The sequence below is a fragment of the Leuciscus leuciscus genome (genome assembly GCF_965113295.1).
Source record: "Leuciscus leuciscus genome assembly, chromosome: 14".
NCBI classification, from domain to species: Eukaryota; Metazoa; Chordata; class Actinopteri; order Cypriniformes; family Leuciscidae; genus Leuciscus; species Leuciscus leuciscus.
In genome coordinates, this window is record NC_138738.1 from 7,014,843 (window position 1) to 7,038,763 (window position 23,921).

Here is a 23,921-nt window from a genome sequence, read left to right on the forward strand (position 1 = left end):
GCAATGAAAAGTAATCCAACATACAAATGTTGGATAATTTACTGTTGAAAAAGAATTTGGCAAGTATTTTCTGCCTTTTTTTCTTTTCTTTTTTTTTTTCAAGTACAATCATAAGACATATAAAACAATACCACAACAAAATAGCAGCAATAAAGTCATGCATTCCAGAAAATCTTCTTAATGCCATAATATAAAACCCATTTCTTTAAACAAAAAGTTTCTCTAAAAATAAAAAAGTTCAAGATATATATTGCCATAATTTGCAATTATATATTGACATAAATGTCAGAACTGGGTTTATATCGTTTTTAATAGCCATTTTAAAAATGTACTTGCTGGAAAACACTGTTTCAATTAATTTGAAATGAATAAATGTGCATTGTTGGAAAAAAATAATAAAGCTGTTTGAATGAAAGAAATTAAGTATTAATAAACTGTTGATTAATAAAAGTGATATTGCGACTGATCTTTGATCTACATCAGTTTGCATAATTTCTAGAATCTCCAGTATTAACTCAGTAGTATATAAATTGACTGTTTTGCTGAATTATGAAATGAATCGGTCATATGCATTGTTTTACTGGCTGCAATCAACATTAGAGTGAGTTTATGTGACATATCAATACTGCTTTACTGATTAAAAAAGTCATTTCACATTTTCTGGAGATGTAAACTGATGGTCTCATTTGATTGTAGTGAATCTGGTCCTCATTGTTCAGCTCTCCACTCCGGGTGCACATGCTGCTGTAGTGGGCTCTCGTCCGTATCTAGACATGAACACGCGATGAGTCATACGAGCACATGACACACTCACACTTCAGGTCTGGATGTGTTACGTAAGGCTGTGTAGTGTGTGTACCTTCAGAGCTGATTTTTAAAGATGCCAGACGGCTGACCACATCCTCCTCTCCTTCAGCATCTTTGTAGTCGAAGCCAGTGTTGCCCTGCTCAAGCTCACAGTATCGGATAAACCTACACAAATAAATGCACACTAATAAACTAATGCATACACTGTGGAACAGATTATCAGTCAAAGGGTTAGTTCACCCCCAAAATGAAAAATATGTCAGTGATTACTCACTCTCATGTTGTTCCAAACCCGTAAGACTTTCGTTCATCTTCTGAACACAAATGAAGATCTTTCACAACTACCACTTTGACGCTTTAGAAAGTTCATAAAGAGATCATAAAACGAATCCTTATGAATTGAGAACGGTTTAGTCCAAATCTTCTAAAGAGACACAATCGCTTTATATGATGGAACAGATTGAATTTAAGCTTTTTTTCACTTATAAACATTCATCAACTCACACATCAGTTGTGGTAAATCAATTTTTATATGCGAATAAAAGTAAATTCATTCTGTTCATCATATAAAGCGATCAAGCCTCTTCAGAAAATTTGGACCAAACCGCTCAATTCATATGGATTAGTTTTACGATCTCTTTATGAACTTTTTAAAGCGTCAAAGTGGTAGTTGCGTAGCTGTCAATGGAGGGACAGAAAGCTCTCAGATTTCATCAAAAAGATCTTCATTTGTGTTCCGAAGATGAACGAAAGTCTTACGTGTTTGGAACGACATGAGGGTGAGTGATTAATGACATGATGTTTCGATATGGTATGTTATAAACGATGCTGGCAGCCAATCAGATTGAAGCTTGCTGTTTGCTTATTTTGCATTTTGCTCATTTTGAGTGCAACATGTTTCAAAATTGTCTGCAAGTTGTCTAAGGGCATGCCATTAAAGATTGGGACTAGTTGCCATCGGGTTACCATAACTAGGGTCTTACCTCTGCCAAGTAGGATCCTTGCTTAGGATAACTGGGTTTCCCACCACAATGAGCAGGGCTTTGGCTCTCGTCATGGCCACATTAAACCTCTGTGGGCAACAGAAAGGGTTTACTACAGGATGGCATCATTTCTCTAAACTAAGTCCAAACAGAAGGTCAGAAACATGCATTAGGCCTCTTTTCCTAATTTTTCTATGATTACGAGCTTCTGTGACTTTTTAACTTTTACTCTTGCAGCTAAAACAACCGGTTTTAGATTCCACAAATGCCAACCAGTAGCTCTTGTAAGAATGATTTCTGAAGGATCATGTGACACTGAAGACTGGAAAATTCAGCTTTGTCGTCACAGGAATAAATTACATTTTAAATATGTTAAGAATAAAAAACTGTCATTTTAAATTGTAATAATATTTCACAATATTACTCTTTTATTGTATTTTTGATCAATTAATTGTAGCCCTAGTGAGCGTATAAGAGACTCTTTCAAACCCAAACTTTTGTATGGTTGTGTATATGTATATATAATTGATTTAGTGCAGTAAAAATGGCTTCTTATCCAATAGAGATTAAGTATATACACCTTCTCATTTGAGAGGAAGCCAATGTTGAAGTCTTGGTCCATCCTGACATAGTTGACGCTGCTACGGACAGTAGAAACTATGATGACTTTTCTCTCTTGACCCTGAAACTCTTCCACTGACCCCACCTGCAAAAGTCAAATAATCAAGCAGCAGAAATCACTTATTCTGCGTTCAGAAAGGCAATTTGAGAGGAAAAGAAAAAAGAAATTCACATGCCAACCTTGATTTCTTTCCACTTGTGTAACTCCGTCACAGTGTTCAGAGCTTTCCGCATTTTTTCCACCTTAAATTAATGAAAAACCTTTTGTTAAAATGTTTGCCATTTTTCATTAGTAATATAATACATTTTCAAAAAAAAAAAAAAAAGTTTATCCAATAGGATTTAAAATCCTACATTTTATTGTAAGCTGATTTTTACAACACAGTACTTTCTCAGTCTTGCCTGTTTCCTGTAAGGAGCGATAATGCCAATGTCATTGGCGCTGAGTTTTGGCAGGCCCTTCTTGCCCTGCGTTTCCATGAGCTTGTTGAGGTAGCTGACGATGACCTCGATCTCTGTCACGTTGAAGAATGAAGGACTGTTGGCCTCTCTTTCATCTTTCCCCATCACTCCATGAAACACAACGGGAAATCCCTGTTTGTCACAGAAACAAGAAAAGTGCTTTATTCATTTATTGGACAATATTGAAGCTTCCTATTTTCACCTTTTTAAAAAGAAAATCGTATCTGCATCTCCCAAAAGAGTCCGCAAGTTCTGTCGTTACCAACCATAGTTCCAACAAACATACGCAAACAGCATCACAAACGGCTCTTGGGCACAATAAGCAAGCTTTTATCCCATTTAAATATACTTATCTATATATTTTAGCATGTCAATAATCAGCGCTGTTTTTGAGGAGGGCACATGTGCATAAATGCATAAGGGAACCTTGAGTATGATGAGGGAACCTGCGATGAATCAAACTTCAAATAAAACTAAATAACGGGGAAAAAGCAGCATGTCAGAAAAATGACATTACGTGGAGATTGAACATGTACAGGAGTAAAGTGTAAGCCAAATACATGCAAATACTGCATGTTAATGTGATAAAAAAAATATTGGCTTTCTGTTGTGTATGTAAATGAACTATAATAATATTAAATACATTACTTGCTAAGCAAAAACGAAAAAATAATATAGTTTGAAGAATGGTGGTGCTTCCATATTATTATTTTTTCTTACTATAAAAGTCAATGGCTACCGTCAACTCTTTGATTACCAACATTCTTCAAAATATCTTCTTTTGAGTTCAGGTTTAGCACAACATAAGGGTGAGTAAATGATGACAGAATGTTCATTTTTGGGCGAACTATCCCTTTATTGACTGTCCTATATTGTTGAACTAAAGTGGTTCAGACAACAGAGGTGTGACCGGTTTCTATAAACACTCGTGACTGGCTAATTAGTTTAAACAACAATGCATCATACTATGGTGGTTAAGCAGTGAGTTACGTCATTGTACGGGACACGCACCCCTGAATAGTGACACATACTCTAACACATAGATAACTCGACAACTCTCTAAAAAATAAAGGTTGTTTGTTGCCATTTATGGTTCCATGAAGAACCTTTAACATCCATGGAACCTTCCCATTGCACTTAAGGTTTTTTATAGTGGAAAAGGGTTCTTTAGATTATTAAAGTGTTCTACACCAGGGGTATTCAATTAAAGTTCCAAGAGGTCCGGTCTCTATATTCCCTTCCCAGCAGAGGTTTAGACAATACTTTTTTGGAACAGTTATATTATTAGTATCTATTTTGCTTCTTCCCGTGTTTCTGCTACTGTTGTTATTAAAATAACCGCGTCATCTGCAGCTCTTAATGTGACGCTTGAATGAAGCACTTTGGGCTCTAGATAAAAATATTATAGATACAGCTCCGAAAGATCATTACCATAAACGAGCGCTTGCGGTGTATCCGCTTCGTTGTTTTGACGTGCTGCTCACTTTAATCTGTAGAAACGGTAAAATGGCGCAATTATGTCCCGCGGTCGGGATGGAACCAAGATCCGGACCAGGGTCAGCCAATTGAATAACACTGTTCTACACACTAAGAAACTTCTCTGGCATCACTGCAAAATCCCCTTTAGAAACCTTTATTTTTAAGAGTGTAAAAACACCAGATTACACCTGATTTAGCCACTTTACAATGTGTTTAGTATATTTCGGCAAGACTGATTCTGTTTGAACATCTAATTATCTATAAAAAATATTTTAAAAACCCATTTCTTCGCTTCTTGCATCTTCGACACAAAAAAAACCCCAAATGAGCTTTTGTGGAGCGGTCTGGTACCTCTTTAGGGAGATGCTCCCAGCGACAGAAGGCCTCACGCTCCATCTGGTTTGCAAACACCTGCAGCTCATTCTCATAGAAGAGCTCATTGGGGATCTTGAGGATGGCGGGATGAGACCTGGGATGGGGTGAGAAGAACTCAACTATAAGTCATCCGTCAACACTTATGACATCAAAAATTGATGGGAGAAACAAATACGCCATCGGTACCTGTAGTTGCGGAGAAGTTTGGTGACGAAGCGGGTGTCATATCCAGAATGACCATCCTGGCTCTTCTGATAGAGAGTGTTCTGTTTCATTAGCCTCTCCAGGAGGGACTGACCTGTTTAATATCAAACGATATCTGTTAGGACTGAAATCTAACTGAGTTAAAGAAGAAACAACCAATGTAAAAATATTTTGAGTACTCAGTCCGTGTAGTTGTGCCAGTGGAGATCTCAAAACAGGACCCAACTGCTGCGGGTCTCCGGCCAAAACCAGCTGGCCCTCCCTAGGGTGGAGCAAACCTTGGGCACAGAGAGCGAGCGCAATGTAGAAATAAACAATATGTTTTTCTGTTTGTGTTCTAATTCATGTTCTCATTCTCCTCTCCCAACCCTTCCTCCTCCTTTACCCGCAATTCCGATGATACACTCAGGCTCCACGGCTTGTCCAGCCTCATCTATGAAAATGTGTGTGAAGTGACCTATAGCAAAACCTCCTGACACGAGCCTGAAGAGCACACAAATGAATATTCATTTTTTAGCCATCACAGCAGAACATCCTAGCTAGCACAAGGTAACGTGACAGAGGATATGACTGGACTGTGACAGTACCTTCCAGCGGTGACCAGTGTAACCACAATGACGGTGTAGTTCATCAAAGCCTTTTGAGATGGGAGCAGGAAGCTGTCCTGTTCTTTATTCCAGTTACTGTGTTTCTGTAGGAATGGATATTTAGGAATACATCTTCTGTTTTATTAATATAGTTAAATATTATAGGTTAGTATGATAAATATAACATACATTTATTAATAAATATTTATGAATATAAATATTTCACACATTTTATTTATATTAAATATTTAAATAATATTGATATATTTATTAAATATAATATATATATATATATATTAAATGTGTGTATATATATATATATATATATATATATATATATTAAAACATATCAATATTATTTAAATAATATATAGTTAAATATTATAGGTTAGAGTATTATATATATATATATATATATATATAACATATTTATAAACATTTTATCTAAATTAAATATTTAATAATTTTTGTAATTCTAATATATAAATAAAATATTAAAATAAATATTTCCTTAACTATATATAGGAAACTATACATAGTTAAGAATGATAAAAACACACACATATATATATATATATATATGTAATTTTTTTAAATAATAATAATATTATTAATATTGACATTTGTCAATCCTGAAACAAACTGCATTGCATTGTATTCTGCACAGTGTACTTTAGATCCCATCTGCATATTCCATGTATACAGAACATTTGTGCACATGATGCATACATCCTTCAAAAAGTACGAGAAGAATAGTAGTATGCCATTCCGGACATTATCCCATGCATATGTCTTACCAGCAGTTTCTGCGGTACAGTGCGCGGGTCTCTACTGGGGGCATACAGTCGGTAGAGGCGATGGCCGTCCACATATCCTAATAGCCTCTCACACAGGAGGTCACAGGCACTGTTTGAGGGAGCACAGGCCAGGATATGGGTCGTGGCTTCTGACTTATTCACCTGATGCAACAAACAAACACACATGAGACATGAGTCACATAGATGTTTAATACTGCAATAAACACATGAAGTAGTCCAAATGAATGCCTTTACCTGCTTTATGGCTTCCACTACTGTGACAGTTTTGCCTGTACCCGGGGGTCCAAAGATCAAGTAAGGTGCTGGTTTGGATGAGCCTGACAGGATGTGTTGGACTGCCGCCTTCTGTTCAGGGTTGTTCTCTAAATCTTTGTTGAACATCCTGGAGGATGAACACAATTAGATTTTATGAAAAAAAAAACGGAAAAAAAACCCACACACACGCACACACACACACACACACACACACACACACACACACACACACACACACACACATACACATCCAGTGGGGGGCAAAAGTCTGAGACCACTATTTTTTATATTTTACACAGATATATATATATGGCTCAGTTACATTTTGTTTGTGTTTCTATCTTATTGACATCATCAAGGAGGAAATTCCTAACACATGTGCGGATGTGCTGTAGCTGTAAACAGACGTGTGTGAGTGTGCATATATGTGCAAACCTGAGATTTGGTAATGCAGTGTGTCCAATGCCCTTATCAGAGGGGAACAACACATCGTCCAGTTTGTGCTTGGCAGCGAGCTCCACCGCCCTGTGCTGAAGATTCAAGGGGAATCGATTGATGTTGAACTCCACATCAAACTTCATGTTGTTGACAAACTTCTGGAGAAGCCTACAAACACAAAACCAAAAAGGAATAACTTTTTACAGCTCGGATAAGATGCGTCCAAAACCAGGGTTTTATCTATTAAAAAATGTGTAACATTCTGGCTAAGGATTTGTTAACTATTTTGTAGTTTAGAAAAGTAAGTTCATGGTTTAAATGAAGGCTATTATTATTTAAGACTTAATGAAGGCTATTAGTGTCTGTCAAGTTTGAAAAACTGTTGAAAGAAATATTATATTTAATAATATAATATTATTATATTTCCTTTTATTTTTATGCAATTTATTCCTGTGATGACAAAGCTGAATTTTCAGCATCATTACTCCAGTCTTCAGTGTCACACGATCCTTCAGAAATCATTCTAATATGCTGTTTTGCTACTCAAGAAACATTTCTCATTAATATCAATATTGAAAACTGTTGTGCTGCTTAATATTTTTGTCGGAACCATTATACACTTTTTTTCAGGATTCTTTGATGAACAGAAAGTTCAAAAGAACAGCATTGAATTTGGTTTTTGTATTATAGCAATGTAAAAATCTTTACTGTGACCTCATAAATTTATTGCATTCTTGTTAAAAAGTACTAATTTCTTTTTTTGAAATAAACTTATTGATCTGAGATTTATTTAGTAATTTAGTCAAACTATTTAGTAATTCAATATTTTATTAAATATATAATTAATTAAAATATTCATAATACCAGTGCATTAAAAAATATTTCACAATGTACTTACTATCAGTGGATGCTATGTATGTGAACAGTGTTTCTAATAGTACATATTTCTTACTTTTTTGAGAAGCCGAGTTTAACTCTCTCAAGTTCTACACGATGGACATAGCCTTCATAGACTGTGATGGGCTGGTTCTTGTCCTTTGACACACACGCGTTCAGTTTATCTCCTCGCAGTACGGACGGTCTGTTCTCTGCCACCCCTGGTACCTGAGTTAAAGAGATAAAGTAATCATTAAAAAGATTGTGATTGACATCATGATATCTGTAGTAACATCTGACATAAACAAGAACACATTTGGTGATCATTTTGCTTCTCACTCACTTTGAGAATGAGCAACCTTTTGTTTTCTTTGTCGAGGGTCATGGTCTTGCCAGAGAGATCATACTTCCTGATGTCCACCTCCATCTGAATCTCTTCCAGGTATAGAAGGAGGTGAAAGCGCTCAGTGTAGTTCTTCATGCAAAGCGCAGTGTCCAGCACTCGCCTGAGAACATACAGATAAGACCAATGCACACTCAGAAAGAGAGAGAGCTGTGTTTTCAACACAATTTCTTTGTTCTAAAAGAGTCCATGCTTGCCTCACTCTGGGAAGTTGCTGTCTTACTGAGGGTGATAGGCGCTCGGAGTCCTCCAGCTTGTGTTTGGCCAACTCCTTCAAGTAGGATGGGTACTTATATGTTTTCAACTTCACCATAATCTCCAGACTATGTTTGATGAAACTATAAAAATAGAATGGGAAGAAGAGTGATTCAACAACACAGAATCTGCTATCCATTCTAGGAAGTGAGCTGCTAGTATGCTAAAAGGTAGATAAAAAAGATAAACGACAGACAGACACATATATAGACAGATACGTAGAACACAGACATACTACAAACAGACAGACAGACAGATGTTGGATGGATGGATGGATGGATGGATGGATGGATGGATGGATGGATGGATGGATGGATGGATGGATGGATGGATGGATGGATGGACAGACACATATATAGACGGATAGATAGATAGATAGATAGATAGATAGATAGATAGATAGATAGATAGATAGATAGATAGATAGATAGATAGATAGATAGATAGATGGATGGACAGACACATAGATAGATAGATAGATAGATAGATAGATAGATAGATAGATAGATAGATAGATAGATAGATAGATAGATAGATAGACACATATATAGATGGATAGATAGATAGATAGATAGATAGATAGATAGATAGATAGATAGATAGATAGATAGATAGATAGATAGATAGATAGATAGATGGATGGACAGACACATAGATAGATAGATAGATAGATAGATAGATAGATAGATAGATAGATAGATAGATAGATAGATAGATAGATAGATAGATAGATAGATAGATAGACACATATATAGATGGATAGATAGATAGATAGATAGATAGATAGATAGATAGATAGATAGATAGATAGATAGATAGATAGATAGATAGATAGATAGATAGATAGATGGATGGACAGACACATAGATAGATAGATAGATAGATAGATAGATAGATAGATAGATAGATAGATAGATAGATAGATAGATAGATAGATAGATAGATGGACAGACACATATATAGACGGATAGATAGATAGATAGATGGATGGACAGACACATATATAGACGGATAGATAGATAGATAGACAGACACATATATAGACGGATAGATAGATAGATAGATGGATGGACAGACACATATATAGACGGATAGATAGACAGACAGACAGACAGACAGACAGACAGACAGATAGATAGATAGATAGATAGATAGATAGATAGATAGATAGATAGATAGATAGATAGATAGATAGATAGATAGATAGATAGACAGACACATATATAGACGGATAGACAGACAGATAGATAGATAGATAGATAGACAGATAAATAGATGATGGATGGACAGACACATATATAAATGGATACATAGAAGACAGATGATGGCTGGATGGATGATGGATGGACAGACACATTATATATAGATACATAGAAGGATACATAGAGGACGGACAGACAGACAGACAGACAGACAGACAGACAGACAGACAGACAGATAGACAGACAGACAGACAGACAGACAGACAGACAGACAGATAGATAGATAGATAGATAGATAGATAGATAGATAGATAGATAGATAGATAGATAGATAGATCTAACCTCTCAGGTGGGACCCCTTCTTCCACAACTCTGTTCTCTGAGCGGAGTCGTCTGTTCTGTTTGGGGTTATATGGGCTCTCTGGGCCCAATGTTTCAGCTAGTCCAGTCTGAACCACTGCCTCCAGTTCCCGGACAATGCAGAAGGGCTTAGCAGGACCTGGAGGATCCGCCTCTGGGCAGAACTCAAAGTACATGGTGGCTGGAAAGTGTCCGTGATGGTGGACTTTGTAATGCACTTCAACAACATAACTCTCACCTAGCAGGAAGATATTAATGTGACATTCTTGTGAGCATCTGACAACCTCTATACATTTTCATTTGCTTATCTATAGTATCTATCTATTAGATTATGGTCTCAAAGTTTTTCTCACCTGGACAGAGGAGAAGAGGAGAAACACGGTTCACTCTCCTCTTATCCACGAGAGTAAAGCAGCGCATCTTGTGCAAGGCTGTGTAGTACGTGAAGTAGACGCAGCCCTCGCCCCGGTTTACGATGTGAAACTTCACCACGGACAGCTTCCCTAGCTCCTTGGTGATGAACATAACCTTCCCTTTGGTGGCATTGGGGTCAGAGGTTATTTCAACACCTCCTTTGTCTTTGGTGAGCTCAGCTCTAAAACAAAGACAGACACATCTAACAATGAGTTTCAAAAGGAAAATGTGCCTTTGAGATGGGAAGCCTGTGATTACCTTCACACTATTAATAATATAAAGTTGATTTTATTTTTCCTAGACAGCCAGAATTATATCTCTGATGATCACCGTTTCACTCTGAGTTTGTTGAGGATTTCTGAAGCGAGCTTCTTCTTAGGGGTCAGGACAGGCAAAGTGGTCCGAGGAGATGAGGAAGAGGATGCTGGGACAGAATCTGTGGCTGACATGTTGGTGTTCTGCTGTGTGAAGGACTTCCACTGATCGCAGTAGTACACGCGCACCTGTCAGGAGGAGAAGAGAAGAGAGATGAAAACGCAATGATTTATCTTCTTTGCTTTAAAACCGAATTGAAATGGCGTGATGCTGAAGTTAAGTAGTTTGTCACATTAATGAGTACACTAGAAGATCTCAAAGCTTACAGAAATGGACCCAAAGACACAAAATATGATAATTTAAGTTCTCACCTTTGGTTTTCCGTGAAATATAACTTTCCCACGCCCTGTAGTAGCTTTGTTGCAAACTTTTAAGGCGTTGATCACATTGGAAAATGAGGGTTCTTTTCTTCCATCCCTGAAAAACAAACAATCACATGCAACTGAGTTCAGCCTGGAAAAACAAGGCTATTGCTTTAATGTAAAAAAAGGACAGTAATCATACACAAACGAAACGATTATATACAAAACACACTTATTATAAAATATAAAATAAAGCAAAGCTTGACATGAATTAATAGCATCAAATAGATGAGTCAGACTCAGACATTGAACTGTTGACTCTGAGTCACTGTTGCAAACCTTTTAAACTCAAAGTTGTAAATATCCCGAAGTTCGTTTATGTCAGTTTTCGAGATCCTCTGCCCCAGAAACTCGAGAAAATCAAGCCCTACTTCGTATGATGTTCTGAGCCAAGGCATTGTGCTGTTGTTTATGTCAGTAGTGTATGTTTAGGATGTTGTCTGGTCTAGAGCTAGGCGATTCCGGAATCGAAACTGACTGAATGCGGTGTAACAGTGACCAAGCAAGGGTACATCCACAAATTACCGCACTAAGGAGGATTGACATTTACTTTACTATTTCAATAATGCACTTAACTGCTCAAAAAAAGGAACCACTCAATAAATATCAAAGAGAAACAATTTTTCTAGCTTATATTTCGCATTTACTGCTCAATATAACGTTAGGTGTAATAAAATTCCATAATGAGAAACACTCTTTTGCGACACTCCCTAAAACAGTGGCGTTACATAATAACATTCATAATGGAGCTACCCTTTTCATGGATAGTTAATCACCTGGATGGGGCTATTTAATTCAAAACTCAATCAAAATTGGTAGATCTTGATTTTAGAAACTAGGCGTCTTCATTTCCGTCAAATCAGGGAAACTTATATATTCCAGTATTAGTGTATGCATAACCAAATATGGCTTGATACAATTTGTATTGAGCAGAGCAATATATAATGGAAATTTAGACATTATTATAACGTATTAATCCCATAATACCATTATATTAATACCAGCACCTCAGTACAAATTTAATTAATTAATTAATTCATACATGAATTAAACAGTTGGTATGTCATAATTATAGAAACAAGACGTGTTTATTTATTTTAAACTTGTATTTTAAGCTTTTTTTATATTTGGTACTGAGAACAACAAACATACTTAAAGGAAATTTAAGAGCACAAACAGTAAAACAGGCTACAAAAAAAATTAACAAAAGTAATCTTCTAATAACGTTACAGGTTATATGTTTGGATAATACTGTAAATGGCTATTTCGCTTAAAACATGAATGACAACTTTTTTTAGTCTTTACTGAATCAAAACATAAAAAATAAAATAAAATAAGACATTTCTGCTAATATATTTTTCATTAAAACTTACGTGACAGACGTCGCAGTAACAAACAAACTTTTATACGTTGAGTAGGTAAATATGCATTTTTTAACTCTTTTGTCATGTTTACGATTGTTTTCCCGTGGTGCACTTTGACAGGGCAGGTCCAATTGAGCCAAGATGGCGGACTTTGAGGAACAGCTTTCCGACGAGGAGAAGGTATATGGTTATCTATTCAGGCTCCCTGATTTATCTTCCCTTGTCTGTTATTGGTATATGTACACCTTTTATACTCTCATGAACATGTCATATATGTTATTATGCGTAATGGATGTTTTAAAGTCTATAAAATCGCGATGAAGAGTGTGCTAAGGAAGCTAGCAGGCTAACTGAAACTCGATCTAATCGAAGATCGCACTCTCAGAGACGCTAGACTGTGTTAGAAGGTGACTGAGATTTGCGATTAATATGATTTTTTACTTGTAGAAAATGTATTCTATTAGATAATAGTAGCGGTTCCGCATCAACATTGGAAGTATTATTGTTGAGTTTACGGACTATTCGTAGAGGCTGATTGCTGAGGTATCTAAATAAGGGGGGAAATAACGTTAACTTAATCAGTATTAACAATGTGTTGTATATAACATCATGTATATTTACAGTATTGCACTTTTTATTCTCTGTCATATAACTTAACATGTTATGACAGTCGAGTGTCGTATAACAAACTTATTTTAGATCACTGTTGCTATATATGTGTATTTGTTTCTAATCATATCGCATATATAAATGTCTTGATTTCATTTTCCGTTTTGGATTTATGTGCTGACTGAGGCTAAGGGGAAGTTCTTTCCTTGCACTGAAACGGGCGCAACCTCAGCTCTGGTCTTGTTTGTATTCTCAGCTGAGTGGCGGTGACCCAGCCCTCTTTCTGCATGCTCTTACATGCGCGCGGCTCTTCCGGTCTCACGCGCTCTCCCTCTGCCACGAGCCGACGCGAGTTACGGGCTGTTCCTGTGTGCGAACTCGCCCCTCCACCTCTGCAAATGATAAGCAGTCGTGTTGAGGCCAGTTGAAGGAGGAAAGAAGCATTTCAGAAATGCTTAGATGTGGAAAGCTTGTTGCAGCTGTAAACTGCTGAAGATTGAGGAGCGTAGAAATTTAGATACCCCTGATATGTTGTCTAACATCCGTGAGAGCTAAAGATTGCCTAACTTATCCTGTACTTGAGGGCACAGTTTTTTTATGTAAAAAAAAAAAAAGATGAAAATAATGATTTTTTTATTAAATTTTTTGATATTATTAGTCATACGTATAGGATAATAATATTGAACACACTATTTTAGTATGCTTTGAAATCTTAAAGGGATAGTTCACCCCAAAATGAAAATTCTGTCATTAATTACTCACCCTCATGTTGTTCCGAACACTTTCGTTCATCTTTGAAACACAAATGAAGGTCTTTTTGATGAAATCTGAGAGCTTTCTCGCCCTCGATTGACCGCTACGCAACTACCACTTTGACGCTTCAACGGGTTCATAAAGAGATCGTAAAACGCAGTTTAGTCCAAATTTTCTGAAGAGACTCGATCGCATTATATGATGAACAGATTGAATTTAGGCTTTTATTCACATATGAACTTTCATCAACTCACACATCAGTTGTGGTTAACAGAAGCTCAAGCATGTTCGCTTCACGTGCGAGAACCAATGAGGTTCATTCCTGTGCATCAAGCAGGTTCGGTTGAGCTTCTGTTTATGTTTGCTGATCAATGGTTATATGTGAATATTTAATAGCCTAAAATAAATCTGTTTATTATAGAAAGCGATCAAGTCTTTTCAGATAATTGACTAAACTGCTTAATATGGATTAGTTTTACGATCTCTTTATGAACTTTTTGAAATGTCAAAGTGGTAGTTGTGTAGCCGTCTATGAAGGGTCAGAAAGCTCTCAGATTTCATTAAAAAGATCTTCATTTGTGTTCAGAAAATGAACGAAAGTCTTACGGGTTTGGAATGACATGAAGGCGAGTAATTAATAACAGAATCAAAAAAATTTGGGTGAATTAGCCCTTTAAAATGTTTGTTATATTAAAGCAGTTGTACGGGAATTGAGCAGATTGCTTCTCCCAACTAAAAGTGTGAGCAAGATGGAGAATTCAACCACAAAAAAACAAACTTTATTGTAGTATTCCAGTGGAAAACAGGCTGTTTTTCAATATGTTATGAGTAATTAGTAGATTTTCATTAATGACAGGAACTCAAATTCTGCAGAAATCTGAGGCTGATATGATTGTAAAGCACTTTGGGTGTACAAAAGTACATAATAAAGTGCTATATAAATACTTAATTAATTAATTCATTCTGTATATTGTGTGGGTCAGTTATTAACTCATCCACAATAATGCATTAATTTACCTCAGCACCTATCAGTAATAAAGGTTAACTTTTTGTGAGCATGTGATTGGACAAGGAAACCAAAAACACCAAATTCTTTTTTGTCAGAAAATGTGCATGTGTGCTTTATTTCTACATACAGATCAAATTTAGGTTTTAGAAATGCTGTTATGCAAGAGAACAACCCAGGGTCCAATCAGCACAACCATCAGAAAAAAGTCAAGATCAGGCATGATTTTGTTGCACATATTTTAGCTTCGATGCAAGGAATGTTTTGGAGAAACAAAACTTTTTTTTTTTAGGCATCCTAGATAACTTCACTTTCAATAGAATTGTAAGTTGACATATTGTCTTCATTAGATGGTTTGATCATTCTTACAATCTGGATTTGAACCATTGCATATCCAAATAACGTAACCAAATGTATTATTTCTCAGTTAATTGTGAACAAAATATACTCAACAGGTGTTTGTTTTTTACTGTATTTGTTTGTTAGTCCTGTTATGTTTGTCAGTGAAGACAGACCCTGTAGTGGTTTCCACTGGAATGAGTCCAGAATGGGAGTCAGAGCAGGACTCGGTGTCACTGCCTGGCCCATAATGCTTACATGTGCACTGCTAAGAAAAGCCTCAACCCTGCCGCCTTCTAAGGAGTGACCCGATGTGGGCACAGTGTGTTGCTAAGGCACCATTTGACCTGTTTTCAAAGGAAGTGCATAGATACCAGTTTCATTTAGCTGATAAGTGTTTGTGGCTCTTAGAGTCTATGGAAATGTTTGTATATGCATAACACCCCAACGATTCTCAAAAGTGACGTTTTTCTTGGGGTCATTTTAAGGTTTTAGACGTTTTCTGGAAGCTTAGGGTTTTGAATAAACACTTGACATGAATTTTGCATGTGTAGCGCTCGCACTTTCTTCATAAGTTTTACTTTTCTTTTTCCACAGGTCCGCATTGCTGCAAATTTTGTCATCCATGCTCCCCCTGGAGAGTTCAACGAAGTCTTCAATGGTAAAACGTTCATGAAAAATGAATACAGATATCATAAAGACAGAATAGCACACTTGGCATATTGTGTACTTCCTTCATTTTAAGATCTAAAGATTTTTGAATGTTTTTTGGGGGAAAAAAGTCTCTTTTGCTCAGCAAGGTTATTATAACAATTTAAAATAATAGTTTTCTATTGTAGTATATTTTCAAATGGATTTTATTCCTGTGATGCAAAACTGAAAGTGTCACATGATCCTTCAGAAATCATTCTAATATGCAGATTTTCTGCTCAAGAATTTATTTATTTTTGATCATTATCGATGTCGAAAAAATTTTGTGTGTCGAATCTGTGATGCATTTATCGCAGGATTCTTTGATGAATAGAAAGTTCAAAAGGGCAATGTATTCAAAATATTTTTTGTTATATTATAAATGTACATTATACTGTTACTTTGAACAATTCAATGCATCCTTGCTGAATAAATAGTATTCATTTCTTTCCAAAAAATTTTTGTTTTTGAATAGTAGTACATGTTAGGAGGAATCACATTATAATGACTATATATTTAAGTCGCAACGTGACTTGCTGACATCATAATGTTCACATGATATCACATGATGCCTTTTCTTTGGTTTCAGATGTGCGGCTACTGCTCAATAATGACAATCTGCTCAGGGAAGGGGCGGCTCAGTGAGTAGCCTGTCTTTATTGTACTATTATTGTACTATAAAATGGAGTCTAGACTCTGTCCAACAGAGGCCATTTGTGCACAACCAGTTTTCAGTGTCTCTTTCAGTTCAGAATCCCCTTCACACTATGAATAGATCTATGGAGAAGTGATATATTTAGCTCAGTGGCTTTATTAAAAGTGCTTGATAACATGTTGTGAATCATTAATCAGAGATTATCTGTTAATGTTGCAAATTTTAAATATGATGTTTTCTGTTTGTGACAGTGCCTTTGCCCAGTACAACATGGATCAGTTTACACCTGCTAAACTTGATGGAAGTGAAGAACAGGTGATTAATGTTCACTTAACGTTCACCAGGAAGTGAAATGGACCCTATTTGCTTTCTTTAAGGGATGGTTCAACCAAAAATGAAAATTCTCTCATCATTTACTCATCCTCATGCCATCCCCAAAGTATAGGATTTTTTGTTGTTGAAATAATCCATCTTTGTGAGTCTATGTAATGCCATTGAAAGGCTGCCGCTTGTTTGACGCTTGGAAAACCACACACAGCGATCGTGACGATAATCCATACGACCCCCGTGGATGAATCAAATGTCTTCTGATGTGAAACAATAGGTGTTTAAGAAAAATACTAATATTTTTTACTTTTTTACCTATAAATCATTGCCTCTGGTCTTCTGTCATATGAGCGTTAACAAAAGGGATGTGTGTTATAAAGCCTGTGTGAGAAGTGTTGCCATCACAAACTCTGTGTGATTTTTCAAGCGACACCCATTTAATGGCTTATTTTACTATGGCTTATTTTCCTAAAAATATTTGTTTGTGTTTATCTGAAGAAATAAAGTCATATACATCAGGGATGTGGGCATTAGGGTGAGTAAATGATGAGAGAATTTACATTTTTGTGTGAACTATCCCTTTAACACAGGTCAAATCCTGGTCATTTTGTGCACGATTCACCAATGCCCATTATTCCAAAGAAAATTATGTTTATCTTTGGAAACTGCTTGTCAAAAATGTGCATGAAATTACTTCATCTAGACGGTCACCTTAATTTGAACCCATAGCCAAATATTTTTTAGCCATTGTTTTAGCAAACTCATATTTAAGACTAATAAAATATGGATTGTAACTAACTATCCAGTATATCAATTAATAAAACCAGGTCCTGCCATACGTTTTGTTAATTTTTCTCAGAGAATATTCTGTTTCACTAAAATACATCACATTACTGGAATAAAATGGGTTGTGAATGCCATTTTCTGTTAATAAAGAAAACAACTAATAGTATTTGAATTTTAATAAAAAAATTAAACTGTGATTCGCACTCAAAATTCAGCAGTTTTTTTATTTTTATTTTTATTTTTATTTTACACAAGCGGTAAAGTACGCAAACTTTTTGGCTCTCAGGCCGCCTTCAGTGTGTTCAGTTTGATTGGTAATTGTAATCTGCTGCTAGTCAAAACCCTTAAAGGGATAGTTCACCCAAAAAGGAAAATTCTGTCATTAATTCCTCGACTTCATGTAATTCTAAACCCGTAAGCCTTTCGTTCATCTTCAGAACACAAATGAAGATCTTTTTAATAAAATCTGAACTCTCCGACATGCGTTCACGCTACAACATCTGCTCTTGCGTCGAAAGACAACACGCATGCGTCGTGGTTCTCTCGTGAACACGCGTTGGATATTAATATTTTGTAGATAAAGTGGTAAAAAAAAAATTGCACTTGCGTTGCTTCATAAAATTGAGGTTAAATTACTGGAGTCACATGGATTACTTTTATAATGTCCTTACTACTACTTTTCTGGGGCTTGAAAGTGGTAGTTGCATAGGCTGTCAATGGAGGGACAGAAAGCTCTCAGATTTCATTAAAAAGATCTTCATTTGTGTTCCGAAGATGAACGAAAGTCTTACGGGTTTGGAACGACATTTAATTAATGTAGTAATTAATGACAGAATTTTCATTTTAGGGTGAACTATCCCTTTAAATCTACAGCAGGAAAAAAGTGTGTATTTTAAAAGGAATACTGTATTAAATTGTACTTAAACTGCTTCCAAACTGCAGGTTTTGATCACAGAGCATGGAGACCTTGGCCACGGCCGATTCTTTGACCCTCGTAAGAAACAGTCGTTCAAGTTTGACCAACTGAGGAAAGAGGCGAGTGACCTACAGTCTTATGAGGGTGAGGCAGCCCTCAGGCCGTGGAGAGATGCTTGTGACGAAGCTCTGAGGGCGTATGTCAAAGACCATTACCCCACTGGAGTCTGCACTGTGAGTTCACTAGATCTCATTTGGGTTTATGTTAAAGGAAAAGCTTGTTTAACGAAGCAGTTTGTAAGACACGTTTGCTGACTGTTCTTGTATTGTTGTCTTTAGGTTTATGCGAAAACCATTGATGGACAGCAAACCATCATTGCCTGTATCGAGGGTCATCAGTTTCAGCCCAAAAATTTCTGGTAATTTCTTTATCGTTTATCCTGTTTTTAATACACAAAAAGCACACATGTAGTGAGAAATCAAGATTAATAAAAGTGCGACAAAATACAATCCATGTACTTTCTTCTCTGAGGCGAATATATCTGTTGTGCTTGTCGCAGCATCAACAAGTTATCGCATTCACATCTGTCAAATGTTTATTAATCGACATCCTCGATTTGGACGGCAATAAAATCACAGACTAACCCCAGTTAATGTTGAAAATACCTTGCATTCCCTTTAAAACAATTACAGTTTGAATAGGGCTTATGTGTGAATTTCCCAGGATGCACCTGGTCAAGTTGGTTGAGAGAGCCCATTGTATTAAACTGTGCTTGTTACTCTTAAGGGCCGGTTCGAACAAAACAAATTTTTCTATTCCACTGTGCTATATTTGCATTGCTTTTCTATGTATACAAGCTAGACGGACGTGTTTGACTGTTGCACTCGCATCTCTTGTCTTTTGCAGCGTCTCGCGCACGACACGGCTTTCTAAAAACACAGTGCTCAAGTTAAAAGAAGTTCAAGAACCCACGTCTCTGCGTTTTAAAGTAAAAACACATTCTGTGTGAATGGCCCATAACGAGGCTCAATGCCTGATGCAGATACCGGCTTTGTTCCAATTATGATATATGATCTTTAGGTGTGTGGAATGAGCTCTGCCCCACCCAGATCATGACTTTACTGTTTCTAGATACAATTACAGTATGTGTCTTTTGAATTGAGAACAGATGCACTAGACGGCAAAGGTCACCTACACACTATACTGACAAACTAGCTTTGCTCTTTCACACGTACAGACAGCACAACACGTGGCTTAACGGCACAAAAGAACATCTTTCTTTTGAGATGTCATATCCATAACAGATTTCTAGGAACTAAATAGTGAATGGTCTTTAGGATAGTAATAATCCTCTGTGAACAATTATACAGGAATGCATGCAACTCTGCTTTCTTTCCACAATCAAACTACTAGAAATACAGTCAGTCTTGTTCTTCTTGTCTGTGTGACTAATTACCATTAAACTTCCTCCATTTCTCTGCACACAGGAACGGGCGCTGCCGATCGGAATGGAAGTTCTCCATTTCTCAGCCCACTGCTCAGGTGGTGGGAGTGCTGAAGATCCAGGTTCATTATTATGAGGATGGCAACGTGCAGCTGGTCAGCCACAAGGATGTGCAAGAGTCTCTGGTCATCAACGTAAGTTATTTGAACCGGAGTTATTGAACTCAAGACTTCCTGTTAATGAGTCAGTACAACACAAACAACCTGCCTGATAAAGGATCAGCCGGCTGCCCTAAGCGTGACATTTCTAATGACAGTAGGTGTGGTGCTGGATGGATAGATGAAGTCTTTTTAGTACATCTGATAATACTGTTTGTTTTCTGAGCTTTGTTGAGTTCTTGGATTTGATAGTTAGCTCTGTTGCTGCCTGACAGTTAGACATTTATAATGTTAATTATAAATTAATTTGGCATTAATATGGCAAATATTCTCTCTCCTCTCTCTCTCTCTCTCTCTCTCTCTCTCTCTCTCCTCTCTCCTCTCTCCTCTCCCCCTCTCTCTCTCTCTCTCTCTCTCTCTCTCTCTCTCTCTCTCTCTCTCCTCTCTCCTCTCTCCTCTCTCCTCTCCCCTCTCTCTCTCCTCTCCCCTCTCTCTCTCTCTCTCTCTCTCTCTCTCTCTCTCTTCTCTCATCTCTCTCTCTCTCTCTCTCTCCTCTCTCTCTCTCTCTCTCTCTAATATGGCATTTTCAAAATATATTAAAATAGAAAAGCCATTTTAAACTAATATTATGTTGCAATAATACCGTTTTTACTGTATTTTTGATTAAATAAATGTGTCCTTGTTTAGCAGAAAAGACTTCTTCCAAAACCTTTAAAAAAAATCTTATCAGCTCTGATCTTTTGAACAATAGTATATAGGGGTGTGACGAGATCTCGAGCGTCGAGGTGACAGTCTGTCTCACGATGTCAGCATTGAGTTTGTGGCAAAACTTGTTTGTTCGGGTTTCCAATAATGTGCATTTGTAAACGCATAAAAAGTCTGACACGCTTTGTTTCATTGCGAATTGTTCCACTGTTATCGTTTGCATGCGTGGAGCGCATCTCAGGAGCTCATTTAACAAACTCCATCTCTGCATATTCCGTGAGTTTAGGTTGCCTTTAACGTTTATCTGGGAACGCAGCATGCGTCATTTCACCAAATTTGTAACGTAAATCAAGTATAAACCTATGCAAACACAGGAGAATGCATCAATATGTTTCTAAATATGCAAAACTGTTCATTGCAATTTATAAATAAGTTTAAACCCTCGCTCTGAGTTTGTCCACATATTCTTATTTAAGAGATTACAGTGGCTGTAGCATTTCTATCGTAAAGAATTGTCCAAATATGAAAGATTATGTGGACATTTAAATGAAAAGTTGTTTGGCCAATATTAAACAAGGGTTTGATCATGCTGTCGTGTAACAACAACATTCACCAGGCTGTTGGCGCCTGCAGGAATTTGTTATAATACATAGTTCATAAGTTGATTGTTTATATTATGTATATAACATTATGTATTTTAACAGTGTTCAATATAAACATATGATTACTTGATTTTGGATCAATTATTATTGCCTCATTGTTATTATGTATGTATTATATAAGTCATTTTAAAGGCTATTGTTCACAAAAATGATCAGATTAATCGTCTAAATAATCAACCGATTACTCGTTTGACAACATAATCATTAGTGACAGCACTGAATTAGTTAAAACATTTCAAAGTGCACCTGCATTGTTTTGCATTTTGTGACTTTCAGTCATAAATTTTGTCTTTGAAGGTTTCCTAAAAATAGTTTCGATCAGGTGATGCCAAGTGCATCATTTCCCTTAAAAATTGTGTGGACATATCGTCTCGTTCTCGTGAATCCAATATTGTGTGTCGTCTCGTTTCGTGAGCCAAGTGTATCGTCACACTCAAAGTAGAATATATTTAACATCACCTCAATTGGGATTTTGTTTAAGCCTGTACAATTAGAATAAGCATATGTAAAATAATCTTTGCTTAAGCTAATTGCTATTAATTATAATAACCTTTAATTGTCAATGTTGGATGTACAGTTTTCCAGAATATAATATTCCTTTAGACAGCTTGCTGCCTCAAACTTTCACAGCAAATCTCAATTTCCGAATGCTCGCAATAGCAAGACGAGAATGATAAATTAGAAAATTCCTTTTTTTTTATTCCTTTTGCATTTCATTTAGTTGTACTAGTGCCACATGCTTCCTTACTTTGTTGAAAAGATAATAAGAGAGGAAAGAAATATGATATTGCCTTGGAAATCCGTTTAATTCTGAACAAAATCACCAAAATTAAATAAAACCATAATTAAAAATTGAATACCTTTAAAAAAAATAAAAAAAAAACTTCCCATTAGGAATTATGAGTGAGATAATTTGGTGCTTTTGTTTTTGTGGTTTAGTGATCTTTTTTTCTTCTTATATCTCAACAGAATGAGGTACAGACTGCCAAGGAATTTGTCAAAATCATTGAAAATGCTGAGAATGAATATCAGGTTAGTTTTCCAGTTGATTTTGATTGGTTAGTCATTGAATGTTACTCTTGATAGAGAACGAAATGAATTCTCACATAGCACCTGATCAAATAACGTGTGAAGCTTGATTTTCCCTGCCGTTTCCTTTCCAGACGGCCATCAGTGAGAACTACCAGACCATGTCTGACACCACCTTCAAGGCCTTACGTCGGCAGCTTCCCGTCACCCGTACCAAGATCGACTGGAACAAGATCCTCAGCTACAAGATCGGCAAAGAGATGCAAAACGCTTAGACACACGGCATGCCTCCGCTCCTGCTCGCGTTACAAGCCAAGAGACAAGCTACGAGGGGCCCATATCTAAACTTGAACCTATACCTGAATCAAGGGCAGGGCCAAGGCGAGAAGGTCCTTCGAGAAGTGTGCTAAACATGTGTCTGTCTTTTTTTTTTTTCATTTGTTTTCCAGAAGCCACGGTTTGACCTCAGCTGAAGAGACTGCCTCCTTTTCTGTATTGTAGGAGGGGCTGCAAGCTTGTTTTAATGGGTTTAGCAAAAGTTTTTGCTGTTGAACAAATACCTCCCATGACACCAGTGTACAGCGTCACAAATACTCCCCCCACCAATATCACTTACTAATCGCCGCCCCCCTAGATCAGCGCTCCCAATGCTTGACACACACTGAACGTTTTGCACTTAGCCCATATGATCAATTGAGTCCATTATGTTTCCTTTTTTAAGAAAGTCGACACTCCAAAGTTTTGCTTCATGTTTAGCCATTAGAAATCATGTAACCATACGTAGCCCTGGCTGGTTGTGAACAATATCTTTACACCAGTTACGCATCACATAATAATTGGTCCTTTTTTTTAAAGCATTGTTGTAAGGTGCCATCGTTTGAATGTGCTGTCAATTGATCACAGAGAGGGTTGTGCCAAAGTGAGCATTGTATTTGTACAGTAAGTCGTTTCAGGTTACTGTTCTGTGTGGAAATGGTCCCATCATAGTACTCTGGTGTCTAAGAATGGTATATATACTGTATGCAGTTACGCGAAATATTTGTTACCCCTCACTTCACCCTCCTACCCTAGCTTTTATTGCTAACTATTTTTTACAAAATGTAAGAACAAATATGATCCCAGAGGAATAAATGATTTGCACCAAACTGACTTCATTATTTTGTGTTATAATATAAGGTAACACAATTTTAATGCCATATATA

General features: G+C 36.6%; 2 protein-coding genes across 2 annotated transcripts; one reads left to right on the top strand and one right to left on the bottom strand.

Moving 5' to 3' along the window:
* Window positions 1–6: 6 nt before the first annotated feature.
* On the bottom strand, window positions 7–11,747 carry mov10a (Mov10 RNA helicase a). Its single transcript, XM_082189599.1, has 22 exons — window positions 11,556–11,747; window positions 11,226–11,331; window positions 10,870–11,042; window positions 10,479–10,720; window positions 10,108–10,363; window positions 8,506–8,646; window positions 8,249–8,411; window positions 7,982–8,133; window positions 7,027–7,197; window positions 6,571–6,718; window positions 6,316–6,477; window positions 5,519–5,622; window positions 5,317–5,414; window positions 5,111–5,209; window positions 4,914–5,025; window positions 4,704–4,821; window positions 2,814–3,005; window positions 2,592–2,654; window positions 2,371–2,496; window positions 1,791–1,879; window positions 860–972; window positions 7–767 (listed from the first exon to the last, which is right to left on the bottom strand). The coding sequence occupies exons 1-22, from the start codon at window positions 11,672–11,674 to the stop codon at window positions 709–711; spliced, it is 3,006 nt and encodes a 1,001-aa protein (XP_082045725.1). The 5' UTR covers window positions 11,675–11,747; the 3' UTR covers window positions 7–708.
* A 978-nt stretch (window positions 11,748–12,725) lies between these two features.
* Window positions 12,726–23,864, top strand: capza1a (capping actin protein of muscle Z-line subunit alpha 1a). The gene is made up of 9 exons (XM_082189651.1): window positions 12,726–12,820; window positions 15,945–16,008; window positions 16,627–16,678; window positions 16,944–17,007; window positions 18,748–18,954; window positions 19,060–19,139; window positions 20,209–20,359; window positions 22,660–22,722; window positions 22,854–23,864. The coding sequence occupies exons 1-9, from the start codon at window positions 12,782–12,784 to the stop codon at window positions 22,992–22,994; spliced, it is 861 nt and encodes a 286-aa protein (XP_082045777.1). The 5' UTR covers window positions 12,726–12,781; the 3' UTR covers window positions 22,995–23,864.
* The last annotated feature ends 57 nt before the right edge of the window (window positions 23,865–23,921 follow it).